Here is a 16,363-nt window from a genome sequence, read left to right as displayed (position 1 = left end):
ATGGAGCCTCTTCTGAGGAATCCCACCTTGATCATGGCCCCTTGGATGGAGCCTCTTCTGAGGAATCCTAACTGCTGTTCCTCTCCTTGCCCTTCTGTCAGTCTTGAAGCATTTATTGAGAGATCAGCTCACCCCAAACCCCTAAAAGCAATTCAGATGACCTCTGAAAGGGGAGTATTAGGCCATGGGTCACTCAACTCATGCCTCTTCTTGCCACTCTGGACACTGATTGTGGGACTCAGAATCAAAGCAGCAGGACTCAAGCCTTTTTTGCATCAGTTACCGTCTGTCTCAGCAGCTCAGAACTGTTCAACATCCTTTAGGACCAGGACCAGGACCAGGACCAGACTCCTTAACTGCTGCAGTACTCCAAGATTAAAAAGATCTGGCAGCTTCTAAGGATGGGTTGTATGCCTTCCTCTGCAAACAATGCTGCTTCCAAGAAAACAAATCCTAACTGGTTTAAAATGAGTGTAAAGACAGGGACCAGACAAAAACTCCTTCTGGTTCCCTCCCACTTGGCTCCTCCTGCTGCTCACCCTTTCTTCCTTATTATCTTTATACCTGTTTTCACCTGTCTTTTAAATGTCTTATTGAACTTCATCCTACACCCAAACAAATTGTTACATGCAATGTCTCCCAATAGCTTTCACCCTATAACAGCTACATTTGTTCCTGACACATCTGCAAAATGACCTTTTAGATGCTGTGGAGAATTATGACCTTTATCCCTTTCGCCCCAGGCCACATACAAATCTTTACATTAGTCCCCTACTTTCCTCTGTTCCTTTTCATTAATGCTCTGTAGCTCCCTCCCACTCTGTTAGCTCATGCTGATGCAACAGTCCTGGCAATGGGGCCAGTTACCATCATCCTGAATCAATGCTATGTTTACCCTCTCTCAGTAACTCACTCTTCTACTTCTGCTCCTCCTTCTCCCTCAACATTCCCAGGAAATCTCCCTGATTTCCTAGAAATCTCTCTGTAACCAAATCATCTGCTTTTAACCCTCTACTAATGATTTTCCACATCTCTTCAGGAATATAGGATGACAATTGTAGTGAATCATGGTGAAGGCTCACCCTGTCCTCCATAACTAGAGGACACCCCTCATCAAGGGACCCAGAACTATTCCTTCCAACAAGATCTTGTTCAGCAGACAACAGCTACAACACCCCTACCCTGCATTTCTGTATCTTCTGAGTTAGGAATAATAGTTTCCTGCTGAAGGACTGTACTTCCCAGCCTCCCCTGCTGACCATGGAAGTCATTTGCTATAAATATAAGGGGCTGTACCCCATCTTCCCCTGTAGGCATTTTAATTAGCCACACACTTGGATATCAAGACTCCCCCTCACCTAGGAATGACCATGGTCCCGCCTAAAGTGAGACCAATCCTCTTTCTCTACAGCTGCTTTTTAAAATAATGTGACTGTATAACAAGTATTTGACAGCATCACATGGCATTGCGTAGTAGGCATTATCTAGAGCAGATTTGAAGAGGAGGAGAGCATGTGCCTGTTACACTCAAATGGTAAACCACACTGTACAAGGGACCTGGACACCCAAGGATTTTTATATACAAAGAGATCCTGGAGCTTATCCCATGCAGATAACCAAGAAACAGCTGTCCTTGTGTCCTTGAGAACTGTCTGTTGTAAACACAACTTCAAAAGACAAAGAGTAAAATTTCAAACCTGGAAGACAATAAACTCTGGAGGAGATTTTGATGTGTGCTGTTTGCCTATATTGGAAAGCTGTGCAAACAATACTTTTATATGTATTTATAATATATATATAGATGTTCATTGCATGTGTGTGCGTGCATGCGTGTGTGCATATGTGTATGTGTGTGTGTGTGTGTGTGTGCTCATCCTCTGCTGTGTGGAGGTCAGAGGATTTGTATTGATAAATGCCTTATTCATTTTTATATTTTTGAGATAAGGTCTCACTATTTAGACCAGGCGAGCCTGAACTCCAGAGATCTGCCTGCCTCTGCCTTGAGAGTTCTGCTATTAAAGGTGCTCCACCGTGTCTAGACCCACCTTATTTTTGAGATGAGGTTTCTCATTGAGCCTGAAGCTTGTTATTTCAGGTAACATGGAAGCCAGAGAGCCCCCAGACAGTCCTGCCTCTGCCTCCAGTCCTGGAGTTACTGGTGAGTAGGCTTTTACATGGGAGCTGGGGCTCTGAACTAGGCGTTCATGCTTGCATACTGAGTGCTCTCCATACTGACCGCCACCCATTTTAAAGCCACTGACACACACTCCCATTTTAAAGAGACCCCCAGTAAGGTATTAAAATTTCATTCTCAACATCCACTGAGTCACTCTTAATTGCCATGTTCTGTACAGTCTCCCAGTTACACTGATCAATTATACACAATCCCTGTCCTTTGGGAGTAAATGTGGCCCAGTGAAAGAATCCTACACACACAGGTAAGTTTAATAACCATAACAAAGAAAAATTTAACAGGTAGAACATATGTGTATGCATGGGGGTAATTTTGGTCCTACACAAGTAAGTCAGGGATATCCTATAGAAAGAAACTTTGACCCACAGTCTTGAAGAAAAATGCAATCAATGGGTAAATGGAGCAAACACAGGGTCAAGCATATGAAATCAAGGTTGCATCATGGGATGCATGGGAGACATAATTCAGCGTGGCTGGAGCATGAGATGCATCCAGAGCGTAATGTCAGGGACTTTCAGCTGACAAGTCTGTGAAAGCTCACATAGTGATTGCCAAGGAGCCATGAGCAGGATCTAAGCATGTCCCTGACTTCCCATGATGCCTCCACCACACACACATCTTTTTATTTCCCTAGCTCACTGCAGTACCATCAGCTATATTATACAAATGCTTACTACCTGGTTATAGCTTCTAAGCACACAGCTCAGTGCTTTAGTCTGGCATTTTGACATTTACTTTAACATATGAATACTTCAAATGCAAAGGTAGAGATATTCAGAAACAGACCTTTTAAATATTTGGTCACTTAACTCAGTATAACCTTTTTATATTCTAACCCTTCTTATCATTACAAGGAATAGCAGCTGTAGTAGTAGTTGTAGTTATAGTAATGTAATAATAATAGTAATAGTAATAACAATGAAATCCACACCACCATGCTTTCTCAAGCAGAAAAAGACACAGGGATCCCACCACAGAAACCTACTGAGCTGCAATCTTGATGAATTTTTTCACCAGCTGCACGCGTTTGCCTAGCTGGCTGCAGAGCAGAATCTCCGTGGCCACCCAGAGCTGGACCTCATTACATCTCTGGAGCAGAAGGCTGAGGTTCACAGTGTGTTCTCCATTCCCCTGTCTGCTGAATGTGAAGTAGATCAGCTCTTGCTGAAAGAAACATGTATATTTTTAGGTGGAGTCAAGCTGGTGCAAAATTCAATCACTTTATGAGCTGTTTCCAGAGGACCCTCCTATATCCTTAGTGTTAACAGAAAATATAGCAGGTGACTACAAAGTGGATTCAAAGTAACTTTAAGTTTATTTGTAACCGGGTGCATGTGTCTTACAGGAGGAACCATACTGCACAAGCCAGAGATAAGACATTTTAAGATACTTTGCTCAAAACTGTTTACCTAGAAGCCTTATATAACTTTTTCCCCCAAATATAAGTAAGATATCCTGATACAAAATCTGGAACATTCTAAAGTTTAAATCACAGGACTTTAAGAAGAGCCGCTATATATGCCAACAGATGACACTAATATTTGCTACCACACATCAGGGCCAACACCAATTATTATGGTGTCCTCAGGACCACCCATAATACTGATGAAGCTCAGATTACTGGAGCTCCTCCCTTGTTTTTTATTTGTAGTCTATGAAGGGCAGAAACGTCCTTTGAACAACTAGGTCTCACCATGTTGCCCAGGTTGATCTTGAACCTGTGGCCTCAATGACTCTCTGGCCTGAGCCTTCCAAGTACAGAAGACTACAGGTGAGCACCACCAGGCCTGCACATGCCATCTTAGGTGGTGCTGATAGTTCTGGTTTTAAAGCTGCACGCTGAGAACTTGTGTTATGAAGACATCACAAGAGCATAAACAGAAATAAAATGGAGATTAGGGAGCAGAGTGCAGAAGTTCACCAATGCAAGCCAAGACCAGTAAATATTTAGTGTGACCACAGGCAAAGGAGTTAAGAGATTCCTATGTAATTCAGTGTGTGCGTCTTACAAGATTAATCATACTGCACAAGGGTAGAGATTCATTTGTAACTGAGTGTGCGTGTCTTACAGGAATAACCCACTGCACAAGCAGAGGCAGATACTTCTTGACTGACACTTCAGATGAAGCAAGTCATCTAGCATGAGTGAGCTCAACACACTTCAAACGGCTTACTATGCTGAAATGTTTTAATGAGGAAATATGAACAAATTTAATAGATATTGCAGAATGAAAGGCTTAAGGCTTCCTAAAAATCAGCCATGAGTCCCTCCAGAAGGAAAGACTACGACAGAAGGAAGTGTTTCTCTACACGGAAGATGAACGCACTACATACTTAGAGACCTGTGACATTTTCATCTCCTGATTCCTGTGAGCATTGCTACCACCAAGCTGTCAGTAGCATTTTGCTTCTAGCATATAATTCATAAATATTATATTATGCCCCCATGGGAGATACTCACATACACAAAAATGTAAAATTTATATGATAATTTGAAGTTCCGTAGCACATTCTAAAATTTATGAAATATTCCTAAGTAAAAAGATAAATGTATATATGTACATAGAAATGGAACGCTTAACACTAAAGGTAAAATTACTCCTCAATCTCATTACAGCATCATGTATCAGTGTAAATCTATCAAATCACACACTTGCCTACAGGTATTTGTACTTATAAACCCAGCACACCCATGAAGCCCACGACAGACCAAGGACCAAAGAAAGCACAGGATAGATTCTAATTTTCCCAGGCTGGGGCAGACTTTCAGCATACTATAATTTCTCCAGATAGCTTTTAGACCACACTATCCTAGCACAACTGTATCAACACACAAGTTGTCTTAAAAAAAGAAACCATTTAGTTAAATGTTAAAACGATATTTAGCAGTTCTGTCTTGTCAGTCCCCTGCTTACCTCATGGATTGAATTGAACAGACTCCAATCAAAGCTCATTAATTCCAGAGCAAGGTCCCAAGTGTTCATTCCCAAAATCCTCATTGACCTTTGCTGGGATTCCTCATTTTCTGCCAAAGGATTCTAAAGCAACAGACAGAAGCAAAAAAACGATCCTGAGTAGTCCCCACATGTTCCACAGTGCTGCCTATGGGAAGGCTCTAGAAACCCAGATTAGAGAAGTAATCTTTTCTGAGTGCCCTTAATATTTTTCCTGCTCTGTTCACTGTCAGTGAGTTACAGCCAATTTAGGAAACAGCCCTGCAACAGTCAAATGTGATCAATGACACTTCACCCAGACAGCCTGTCCCTCTCCCTTCTCCCTCCCTCCCCCACAAGCTCAGACTGCCCGCACCCTCCCCCACGAGCTCCCACATATCCACAAATCTGATTATAAAACACAGCCCTGACAGACAGCATAATGAAACTGAAAGCCCTGGAATCACTTTGGCTTCTGGTAGAAATTACTGTGCCAGGAGGGTTAGTATAAAAACAAACAAAAGAAATGTCATAGAGCACTCCAATAAAGACAGACATGGTTCGTCCAGGAAACATGCTTTGCCAGTCTCATCCCAGACACAGGCTTACAAATTTTATTACAAGGGCCTTGGAAAGTGAAAAATCTGACATGAAATAAAAACAAAACCTATTTTATTTAGAGCCCATGTGACTAATATGTTCTATGTAACAATTGTTTTGCTTTGTCTTTCCCTCATGGAGAATGGGGGCTAATCACATAGGTTGCTAACAGCACTTCCTTCAAAATTTGGCATGAGACTATTACATTGCCAATACAGCTTTAAATCTCTCAGCATGTTTGAAGTTATTAAATATGCAATTTGGTATTTTCTCTAAAATTACTGGTATTTTCTAATTAAAATACACATTTTCTCATTTGAGAGTTTGGAGTCAAAGAGTTAATGATTTAAAAAGCTAAAAGACTGGGAATTGGCTGCAGTGTGACTCACTGATGGGGCAGTTACAGCTGTGGTGTGAGTCAATGACAGGGCAGTTACAGCTGTGCTGGGGCAGTTATGGCTGCAGTATGACTCAGTGATGGGGCAGTTACGGCTGTGGTGTAACCCAGTGACAGGACAGTTACACCAGGCAGTTACAGCTACAGTGTGACTCAGCGAAGGAGCACTTAAGTTTGCCTATCATCTATGAGGTCCCTGGGGTCAGTTCCCAGAACAAATATTTTTAAAGGGGACAAGACTTATTTGGCAAAAGTGAATTATGTGGATTACATGCAGTCTTAGAACTCTGATATTTATGAAAATGTTTGCTATTAAAAATCATAACAAACAAGAACCTCACACAGCTGACCTTCCCAGACTTCCCCACTTGGGGAGACTGCCTTGCGAACTGGCTTTTCTGCCTCCCCTGAGGATATAGTGTTGTGTCAGGGGCAGTGACTGAATCTGTGAACTTACAGATTCTGTGGCACTCACTGAGGCCGGGAGCCAAGATTTCTCAGGGTTTGTCTGCTAGGATGGGACAAGGCACTGAAATAAAGCCAAAGCGGACTACAGTGTGGGAATCCACAGCGGAATCACTGGTTAACCTGGCCTTTTGTCCATTTTATTTTTCCTTAAATTTGCTCTTCAGCACAGTTCTTCTACCATGTGATTCCTCAAGGCTGGCTATTGCGCTGTCCAGGCAATACTTTATTTTCTACTCTACCCTTGGGGGGGGGTGATTCTGAGGAGGATTCGTTAATCTGTGAGAAAGTGTTTAGTGTTTACAGTGAGTCCTCACATCTTGGGCCCCAACCATGCTCTGTTCTACAGATGAGATTCCTAAATTTGCTACCTACAAGGACATATGCCATGGTATCCAAAGCAGTTGAGGAAGATGCCGGAGGGCAGGATGGGGTCTTGTTCCTCTTAGACCATAGCTCATGGCGCCTGCTTATTCCACTGTGACATCACCCATGCCTACCTTAGACTCTCTGAGAGGCCCTTTATAATAAAGCCCTGGGGGAGTCATACTAGGTGGAGTTATGCTATGTGGCTTGGGGGACAGCTCGAGTGTGGGTTTTTCTTGGGAAGAACCCACAAAAGCTGTACTTTAGACTGTTTTCCTTCATGGGTAAGAATAAAATCAAACTCATTGTCTACACAAAGTCCTGTGAAGTACCTTTGCTGTCCCCTTAGCCAGAATGTTTTTAAACTTCACACCGAGAATGATCTGAAGGAAAGTTTTATTTCCAACTTTTCAAATCTTGCTCTTCAGAAGCATCTGATATTCCACAGTTACTGACTCATCGCATGGCAGAGAAGGCTGAAAATCTACTTTTTATTTAAGGAAATGGGACAGTCAAAAGGCCAGGTAATATTTCTTAGCCCCATGCCTATATAGCTCCTAAAAAGAAAGAAGCGACTAAGTCAAGATTCCATGGGATGGGGAGTCATAAATGCTTTTTATCAGAGGAAAAGTAAGGCTGATCCCAGGGAGGTTAAGCCCTCAAGTCAGCCTCTGATTTGCAAAAAATATGCCAGTTGGCAGGTTACTCATGGTTGCAAGAGAAAATAGCTTAATATATATACATATTATATATTATATATACATATATATGTGTGTGTATATATTTTTTCTTTTTTTCATTATAAAGCATGAAAATATTGTTGAGTCTGGTACTTGTTTTTCAAGTGCCAGCACCAAAGTCCTTACCAAAGCGTCAGCCAGATCTTTCCGGTAGACATATATCCGACCAGATGCCTCCAGGGATTTGGAAATGGCCAAGTCATTTGGCTGAAATTCATGCTTTTCTTTATTAAAAACAAAAACAAAAACAAAGTAGTTAGAAACATAAGTGCACCTACGCATTACATATCATGAACAAAACTTGCTCAAGAAAAATAGTTAAAAGTAGGTAAACAGACTTTAACTGAGTGAGTTTATTTTTACGTACTTTGACATGATGTTAGGAACATTACCTCCTAGTTTGGCCCTCCTGAACTGAAAGGACAATTTAAAGTAGATGGGAAAACCCAAAATAACCATGTGAGTCCGTATACCAGCAGTAATTAAAGTGCACGTGCGCTGTTCCCACACTTGCACTAGTAATTAATCCTATATGACTTTGTAATTATAAGCATTTACTTCTTGTTTTTATGTCACATTTAATTGGTTATATAAAAGCCCATTACGCCACCATTTAATCATTCCTCTACTGCTGAACACTTAATGTCTTCCTTCTTTTTTTTTTTTTTTTGTCATATAAATTAATGTTAAGTACTAGTACAAGGCCTGGCCTATAACAAACAGGGCCTTGATAGATGGTTCTATGATTTCAGCAGCCATAACATATATTGCTAAAGTCAACATTCTTGCATATAAATCCTTGTCTGTTTAACATATGAGCTTTTAAAGACAGATTTCACCCAGTATGAAGTTACTGGGTGAAAGAGAACCTTTGTAAAGCCTTTGGTACAAACTGCCAAATAGCTTACTAGTTCTCTTTTTAGAAAATGAATCCATATATTTACCTAAAATTGGATATAAAGATTGCACAATGAACAACACCAATGGTTGCTTTTGGGAGGTCTGCTTTACATGCAAGTCAAAGGCTGACTCTCTCGGTAGAGACTGCTACTTTATTTTTTTATTGCAAAATGCTTTTGTTTCTTTAGAATTATTTTTGTTAAATCATAAATGTACAAAAGCTTCTTAACTCCATATACACAGTTTTGTTTTTAAAAGAAACATGTTATGTCTTATTATATCATGATCCTGGCTAACAGCTTTCCAAAACTTTTGAAGAAAATCTTTAAAAAGGCTTCTCAAGTTACCTGAAACTTATAAATTCAACATTATCAAAGAAGGAATGCTTCTACACTCTTAGAAAGACCCAATCATTAAAGAGCTAAGAAACTGTTTCAAAGGCATCATTTACAATCCTTCCTCCCCAGTAAGGTAATGTTATTTAAATAATCCAATCCATTCACAAAAGAGCTCTCTGCATCTGCTCTGGTGTCTTCTGCCATATCACTGTATATTATGCATGACTGAGATAAGACCTTCCTTAACACTGCTATTTTGATAACCTGAAGCTGTTCTGTTACCTCTGGGCTCTTATCCTGTCCTATGTATATAGAGAAGTCCATAGTAAGTAGGAAGAAACTTAGTATTGGCTCCTCCCACCATACCCTCCACTTCCTCCCAGACCATACTTTCCTCCACCATATACTCTTCCCATGATCCTGCTACAAAGTTTCTACTTTTCATTGCACCACAGTTAGAAGGTTGCTGGTTACAATTTCCAAAGTCATTGTAATGTCCACTTCCATAATTTCCTCCTTCACAGCTGTCATAACCACCTCAGTGGCCCCCACCCTGGTTGTCATATACAGATCCTCCCCCACCATATCCTCTTCCTCCTTCATAACCAAAATTGCTACCTCTAGACCCTCCTCTATTCCTATTATAGCCCAAATCCACAAAATCCCCAAATCCATCTCTACTTGCTTATCCATCAGATCCCTGCGTAAAGCTGCTTCCTGGTCCTGGTCCAAAAATGCTACTGCCACCAGGAGAATCCCCCAAACCAAACTTTCCTCGTCTTCCACTCCTAGAGCTTCAGACTTCCTGCATTTCTTGTCTAGAACATGCCTTCCTAACTTCTGCTGGTGGGATGTTTTTGCAATACACTTTTATCCACAGGATCATGGTCATCAAAAGTGACAAAGCCAAAGCCCCTTCCTTTCTAAACTGCCCATCAGATTCTCACATGTTCTGGGCTTCCACGGCAACATGAGGAGTCTGTAAAACCAGGAGCCCATGTCACTGTGAGGAAGCTGTTTGGTGGTGGAATTAAAGAAGATACCGAGGAACACTATTTTAGAGATTACTTTGAAGGATATAGAAAAATTGATTGGGGATCCAGTGATCATTCTCCTTATTCGGACTATCTTGAGAGGTGAATGATGGTTTTGATGAAGTTTAATATTGCTTACAATCATTTAGTATTTTGGCCATTTAACATATCTACCTGAAATAATGTAATTAAAATTCAAAGCTTCTGAGGAGATACTTTGTTGGTGGTTGATCTGGGACTGCTATGCATTCAGATGCTAAATTCTCTACCCCAAGATCTGGTTGCCCCAAGATGAGGAAATTCTCACATACACCAGCTTTTGTTATGCAACCCTTGCACCACAATTTAAAATTATTGGTTAAATTAAAATTTACAACTAATTATGGGGGAGAATAGAGAGAAGTAAAATTTGAATTACTGGGCTGGGAGCTGCAGGTAGGGACCACAAGGAGGAGAAGGGAGGAAGAGAGAGAGAGAGAGAGAGAGAGAGAGAGAGAGAGAGAGAGAGAGAGAGAGATCAGAGGATGAGAAAATGGAGAGAACATGAGGCCTCCATTAGTCATGGTGGACGAGCAACACATGCCAAAGTGAGATGCCTCCATAGAACACCAGACTGCTAGAGCAGAAATAATCTAGGAAGATTCAAACAGCAAGTATCTGGGGAGTACATTTGGGGAAGTAGCCAGTCTAGCATTAGACAATTAGAATAGTGGGCATCCCTCATTAGTTGCACAGAATCTAATAAATAAATTATGGTTTGATAAATTATCAATTGAAGCTAGACAGGGATAAATATAATTCTTTATTTTACAATGTCTTCCTTCAGTTTACCAGCCATTCACATTCTTGGAAGTGTCTTTTCTTTCTTAATAAGCTATCTCTATTTCTTAAGATTTTGTTTGTTTTTATTTATTTAATATGTATGAATGCATGTCTGCATACATGATAGTGTACCCTGTGAGTGTAGTACACAAGGAGGCCAGAAGAATGTGTCAGAGTCTCTGTACCTGGAATTCTAGATGGTTGTAAGTACGAACTGAACCTGGGTCCTGGGCAAAAGCAGCAAATGCTCTTAACTGTTGAGCCATTTCTCTAACTCCATCTCCATTCCTTAACAAAGAATTCCCCAAATACATTTTCTTATTAACACTCATGGGGTTCACATGCTTTGCAAATTTTTGCTTTTATTTCCCACAGGTAATTTGGGGTTAGAGGTTTTTCTGGAGACCTGAACCAGAGCCTCACACAGGCAAGGTCTATATTTTATGAATAAGTTACACCCTCAATCCAGGATGGTGTTTTGTTAGGCTGTTCAATGAGAGTTCTGGGACTCTATTAGGCTTAGGGGGAATAACTTTTTGTTTTGTTTTTGCATGTGTAACTTGCATTAACTTGCCAAGACAATCTGACCTGCCCATGAGCAAAATGGTAGTGGAAGCAATGCTCTGTCACATAATGCTTTAACCTCACATGTATTCTGAGTCCATCTCTCCCTGTAGAACCGTTAAAAAGGGTAAATGGCAATGCTTTGTATCTGCTCCCTCATCTCCCACTCCACAGGTTGATATTGGTTAACACAGTACTTTCATTTTTAACTGCTCATGCTCAGTTTCTTTTTTCCTATTTTCCTCGGGGTTAGTGAGACATCAAATAAAGATTTGTAAACCAGAAGGGAGTCAGTGACATTGTGATTTGACAGGCTCCAGCGAAATACAGAGGTTTGTTCAGGCTGCACAGATCAATAGTGTTGGCTCACAATCTTCATGGTCTTATTCAAAACACACAATAAAGTTTCTTGGAGGACAAATAGGGCCCAACAGGAGCAGCAGTTACAAGGTCTGGCTCGCCACATGCACCTAAGAGAGCACTGCCTATTGTGTAGTTTCCTGCCTTCCAACAGAGACTAAGTATGACATTCTCAGCCAGCAAGATGATTAGTCAAGGCCCCTCCACACACACACAGAGTAATTTAATCCTTTAACAATTTCTAAGTTAATTTAAATACAAAAATGGAAGGCTTATCTAACATAAAATAGTGCAAAAAGCTCTTTAATACATTTCAAAACACTGGCACACTTTCCTACTCAATTCTGAGGGAGGAGATTCAGTATCCAACAGTACCCCACTGTTGTCATGGAAACACTTCTGATAGGCACCTCATATTGTTACTGTGGTCATCCAGCTGCAGCAGAAAAAGGAGAGGCAGCATGCCTACTCTACAAGATGTCAGCTTCCTTCTGGTCGAGATGCAGTGCAAGATTAATATTCAAGATATTCAGAAAAGAATTTACCTCCAGAGAATGTTATGGCCACCAGAGCCAGATCCTCTTCGGCACGTTGCAGCTTCTCAGCCACGACCTTCAGGATCTCCTGGGCTGTACTCGAAACTTTGGCCTTCACACTGATGTAGGAGTGCTCTGTTATATACACGTGGCAAAAAACTGCAGAATCAAAACAACAGGTCATAACCAGAGAATTGTGACCAGGAGGGGCACACTCAAATCAAGGGGTCTACCTTTCTGTTGTTTTACGTGTAAAGCACGAGCAGCTAGATGCATTTAGGGTGAGTATGTGAGAGCCTGCCACCATACGCTTGCAGGAGCAGCTGACTGGCTTCCCATACTGCAAGGGATCCCTTGGTCACACCATCGTGTGCTTGTGCTAGAATTTCTGCTAGAAGACACTAGAGACCATGCTCCACAGGCTGTACTTTTGAACCCCTCCTTTGGGAGTTAAGAACTCCCAAAACAGTATATTAGAATTCTATAAGTTACTTGAAAGCATGTCATTTGCCTTGGTGTTGTGTGCAACTCTCTCAGTCATTTAAGGATGAGCTTCCAGCCCTGACATATATCAAAGTACTGATGGGTTTTTAAATGGAGGTCATATTTCTAGCCTTTAAAATATTTTTATTTGCCGGGCGTGGTGGCGCACGCCTTTAATCCCAGCACTTGGGAGGCAGAGGCAGGTGGATTTCTGAGTTCGAGGCCAGCCTGGTCTACAGAGTGAGTTCCAGGACAGCCAAGGCTACACAGAGAAACCCTGTCTCAAAAAAAAAAAAAAAAAAAAATTTTATTTGCAGTGCCATTAATGATTAGTAGGGTATTATCACTGTTGGGATGAATGGATCCTTGAAAAACATTTTCTTCATGATCTGCATAGGAGAGGTAGTTTTAATAGTGATTAAAACTTCACTGTGACATGCTAGTTCTTACAACAGCTTTCCTTAGCATATAAATGCTAGGTTTTTTAGACTAAGCAGGGCAATGATATACTTAGGTAGTCTGCTCTGTACTTTCTCAAAGATAAGCAGGGGGGTATGGCTTTTAGAGAATTTTATGTTCTTTTTAAATAGCATCCCTGAACTAAACCCAAGGTGATTTCCAGAAATGCAAAGGCAGCAAAGCCAGAGAATGGGCTGCCTCGACTGAAGCTCAAGCAAACATACTCCCTGCACCAGGCACTTGACAGTCTTTGCTTTGGTTAGGTTGCTCAAAGTGGAGACTCTGAACAAAGATCCAGTCTATAAATTACTAAATAGAGGTTGAGTTTATCCTTGCTTAATAAATTGATGAACAAGAAGAAGCTGGAGGGCCTTACAATACTGAGCCTCTTTGAAGCCCAGCTTGGCAAACTCTACAATTAAATTATAAGAGAAATGGACAAGGAAGGTCAGCAATTAATGAATTAGGAGGTAAGGTAATTGCATTTGCTCTTTCATTTGGGGAAGATGACAGCGAACATGAGACAACAGAAACCATTCTACTAGAGGCATCAGACAAGTGCCACAGGACAGAATAAACTAAGATGTTTTATTTTGGAACTGTTCAAAAGGCTGAACAGATAGTAAGCCCTGACACGCTGAAGTTCAGTGTGTAGAGAAAGGTGTGCGGGAAGCTTCTCACGAGCATTTTACTTCCCTGTCTCTTCTGCCATTCCCTCAGCCTTTGCCCAGACAAGGAACCTCTGCTGCCACTCACTCTGCAGTAACAAAGTACACCAGCACATGCAGGTTGCTAACAAGGACTTTCCTCTTGTGCTTGGTGAATGCACAGCTTCCATGGGCTGACAGGAGTCCTAAGCACTGACTCTGTCACATATAACTCCAGGTAAGTAGCAGGCTGAGGAGCCACACGGGAACTTCTCCCACACCCATCCTCTTCTTTTTCTCTCTTTTCTAAGTCTCGGGGACTGATTCAGCTAAGGCTCTGCAGCTTTAGTGGCCCTTCAGGTCAATCCTGGACCATGGGCCATCCAGAGTGAAGGTTTAAGGAAGAAAAAGCTGGTTGCAGCATCTTTTGTATTTCCCCTGCAGAACACAAGAGTGCTCTGTGCACATATCCCTGTTCTTGCTTCCCAAGTTCAGAATATTCATGGTCTTTGAAAGAATACTGCATTATCTAAAAAAAACCTAACAGTTAAACCAAGGAAGAAAAGCCATGCTATTTGATATTAACATTCTAGTCAAAGAGGAATGACTCCCAGAAGTGACAGTTGCAGTCAGGGTGTGATCCTGTAGGAGGAGGCAACTCTTGTACAAGGCTATACTCACTTTCTTCTGTTTCAGCCACAGTTCCTCTATGCTGGAGCCAGTTCTCCTTAAGACTGAATTGGTGGAACAGGGCTTTATTCTGTGAAGAAGGAGAAAAAGAACAATGAACACATGGATTTTGGCCCTCTGGAAACTTAGAGGGAACAACATATTCCAAAAGAGCTAGCCAATTTTTTTTTAACATATAAAATCTACCCATCCAATCTTAAGAGAAATAAAGATGGAATTGCTTCAATCAACAAATGTATGTGTCGGGATTGTGAGCCTTAGTGTGGAGCTTGGCCAAGGCCAGTAGCAGGCATAAAGTTCCTCTGTCTATTCAGAGACTGTTGCTAGAGGAGACTCCAGAAACACCCATGATTCTTTAGGAAGACACTTTCCAAACACAGGCTCTGACACACTGTTACAGCAATCTCAGTTCCTGCTGTTTCCAGTTTGAAGAACTCTGCGAAGTTATTTCACATTCCCAGCACTGGCTACTATGGTTACCCACACTCTGCCAAACACTGACCAATGTCCTCTCCTGTGTTCCTCTCAAGTTCGGTGGAAATGCAACACACTGGCTACCATCTCTCTTGTCATGTTGAAAGTGTGAAACTCTTCAGAAGATTTCCTTACTCTTGGCATAAGGAAAATCCTTCACTTAAGATTCCTACTTGGATTCGGAGGGAGGGACATGAGTAGTTTAAAATTCAAATTTTATCAATTTGGGAATAGCAGGAAAGTTCTGAGACTTTAAAATGCACCAAAAAATATACACACTGTCAAGAAGTCAACAGGTTGGAACACAACAAGGCAGGAAAGTGCAGGCCAGCTGCATCCCTGGATTTCCCAGCTCACCCTGTTAGACTTGGGGCAGAATTCACTTTACTTATAAGGAGATGCCAAGTTGGACAGGGCAAGCTGTGTGAACCTCCCTTCCTCCCCTCCCCCTACAGATGTAAAGCCTTGCCTACCTTCTTCTGTGGTGAGTATTCATCAACAGTGCTACAAAGAGAAAGGTAAAACATGAGATTCCCACAGAAGACTCATCTTCAGGAACATTGTAGAGAATGTCATTCTTTAAAGAAGGTGAAGCAGAAGCAGTGAGATGAATCACTAATTGCTGAGCCTGACAGTCAAGGATCTACACAGTGGAATGACAGAACTGACCCTAAGAGCCTCCATCTGACCTCCATTGCACACCCATGTTTGTTGGTTTTGGTCGATGTGACCCTGGGAACAGGGAACTGCAAAGAAGTCTCCTGCTAAAATGGAAAGACATATCATAATCTTATACCAAATAAGCAACCACACTTTCTCTGTGTGCATGTGCTGGGAACCCCCCTTCTGTGTGTGTGTGCTGGGGACCCCCTTCTCTGTGTGTTTGTGTTGGAGGGATGACCAACAGCTTGGGTTTGCTAACTCTGAGTCTCACCTCTAGCCCAACCATATCTTAACTCAATTTTCTCATTTCAATTTGCCATTTCCACTCTAATGTAAAATTTTAATGGAATGTACTAGATTTCAGTGACATGCTTAATGTATGTAAGTACACTAGGCCAGGCATTAAGGTTTCCCCACTATCACAGGTCTGCCTTATAGCACAGACCTCCTCCAAAGGAGAGATTAATTGTGGTAAGGTTTATCTTTCTTTCCCCTTTTGATTCATTTACTAATTTATAATTTCACATCAATATTAACTAGGCTGTTCATATTTAATAGGATATAGACTGTGATCACCATAGTTTATCACATTCATTTCTACAACATTGTCCCACCTTGCACCTTCTTTCTCAAGGTGCAATTCTGACAACCTGAGATGAAGGCTTACATAGGCTCCTTAAGACTAATCTGTACATGTC

General features: G+C 41.4%; 1 protein-coding gene across 2 annotated transcripts in view; it reads right to left on the bottom strand.

The window, feature by feature from the left end:
* Positions 1-16,363, bottom strand: part of Rapgef5 (Rap guanine nucleotide exchange factor 5) — a 241,593-nt gene that overhangs the window by 35,592 nt on the left and 189,638 nt on the right. For both annotated transcript variants that reach the window (XM_031357408.1, XM_031357407.1), the window contains exons 15-20: positions 15,476-15,506; positions 14,520-14,598; positions 12,259-12,408; positions 7,822-7,919; positions 5,110-5,232; positions 3,180-3,358 (exon numbers count right to left, since the gene is read on the bottom strand). In XM_031357408.1, coding sequence (XP_031213268.1) covers positions 3,180-3,358; positions 5,110-5,232; positions 7,822-7,919; positions 12,259-12,408; positions 14,520-14,598; positions 15,476-15,506 — 660 coding nt within the window. The remainder of the gene's footprint in view (positions 1-3,179; positions 3,359-5,109; positions 5,233-7,821; positions 7,920-12,258; positions 12,409-14,519; positions 14,599-15,475; positions 15,507-16,363) is intronic.

Source organism: Mastomys coucha, unplaced genomic scaffold (assembly GCF_008632895.1).
Source record: "Mastomys coucha isolate ucsf_1 unplaced genomic scaffold, UCSF_Mcou_1 pScaffold6, whole genome shotgun sequence".
Taxonomy (NCBI): Eukaryota; Metazoa; Chordata; class Mammalia; order Rodentia; family Muridae; genus Mastomys; species Mastomys coucha.
Note: the sequence above shows the minus strand (reverse complement) of the source record. Positions and strands in the feature narration are given on the sequence as shown.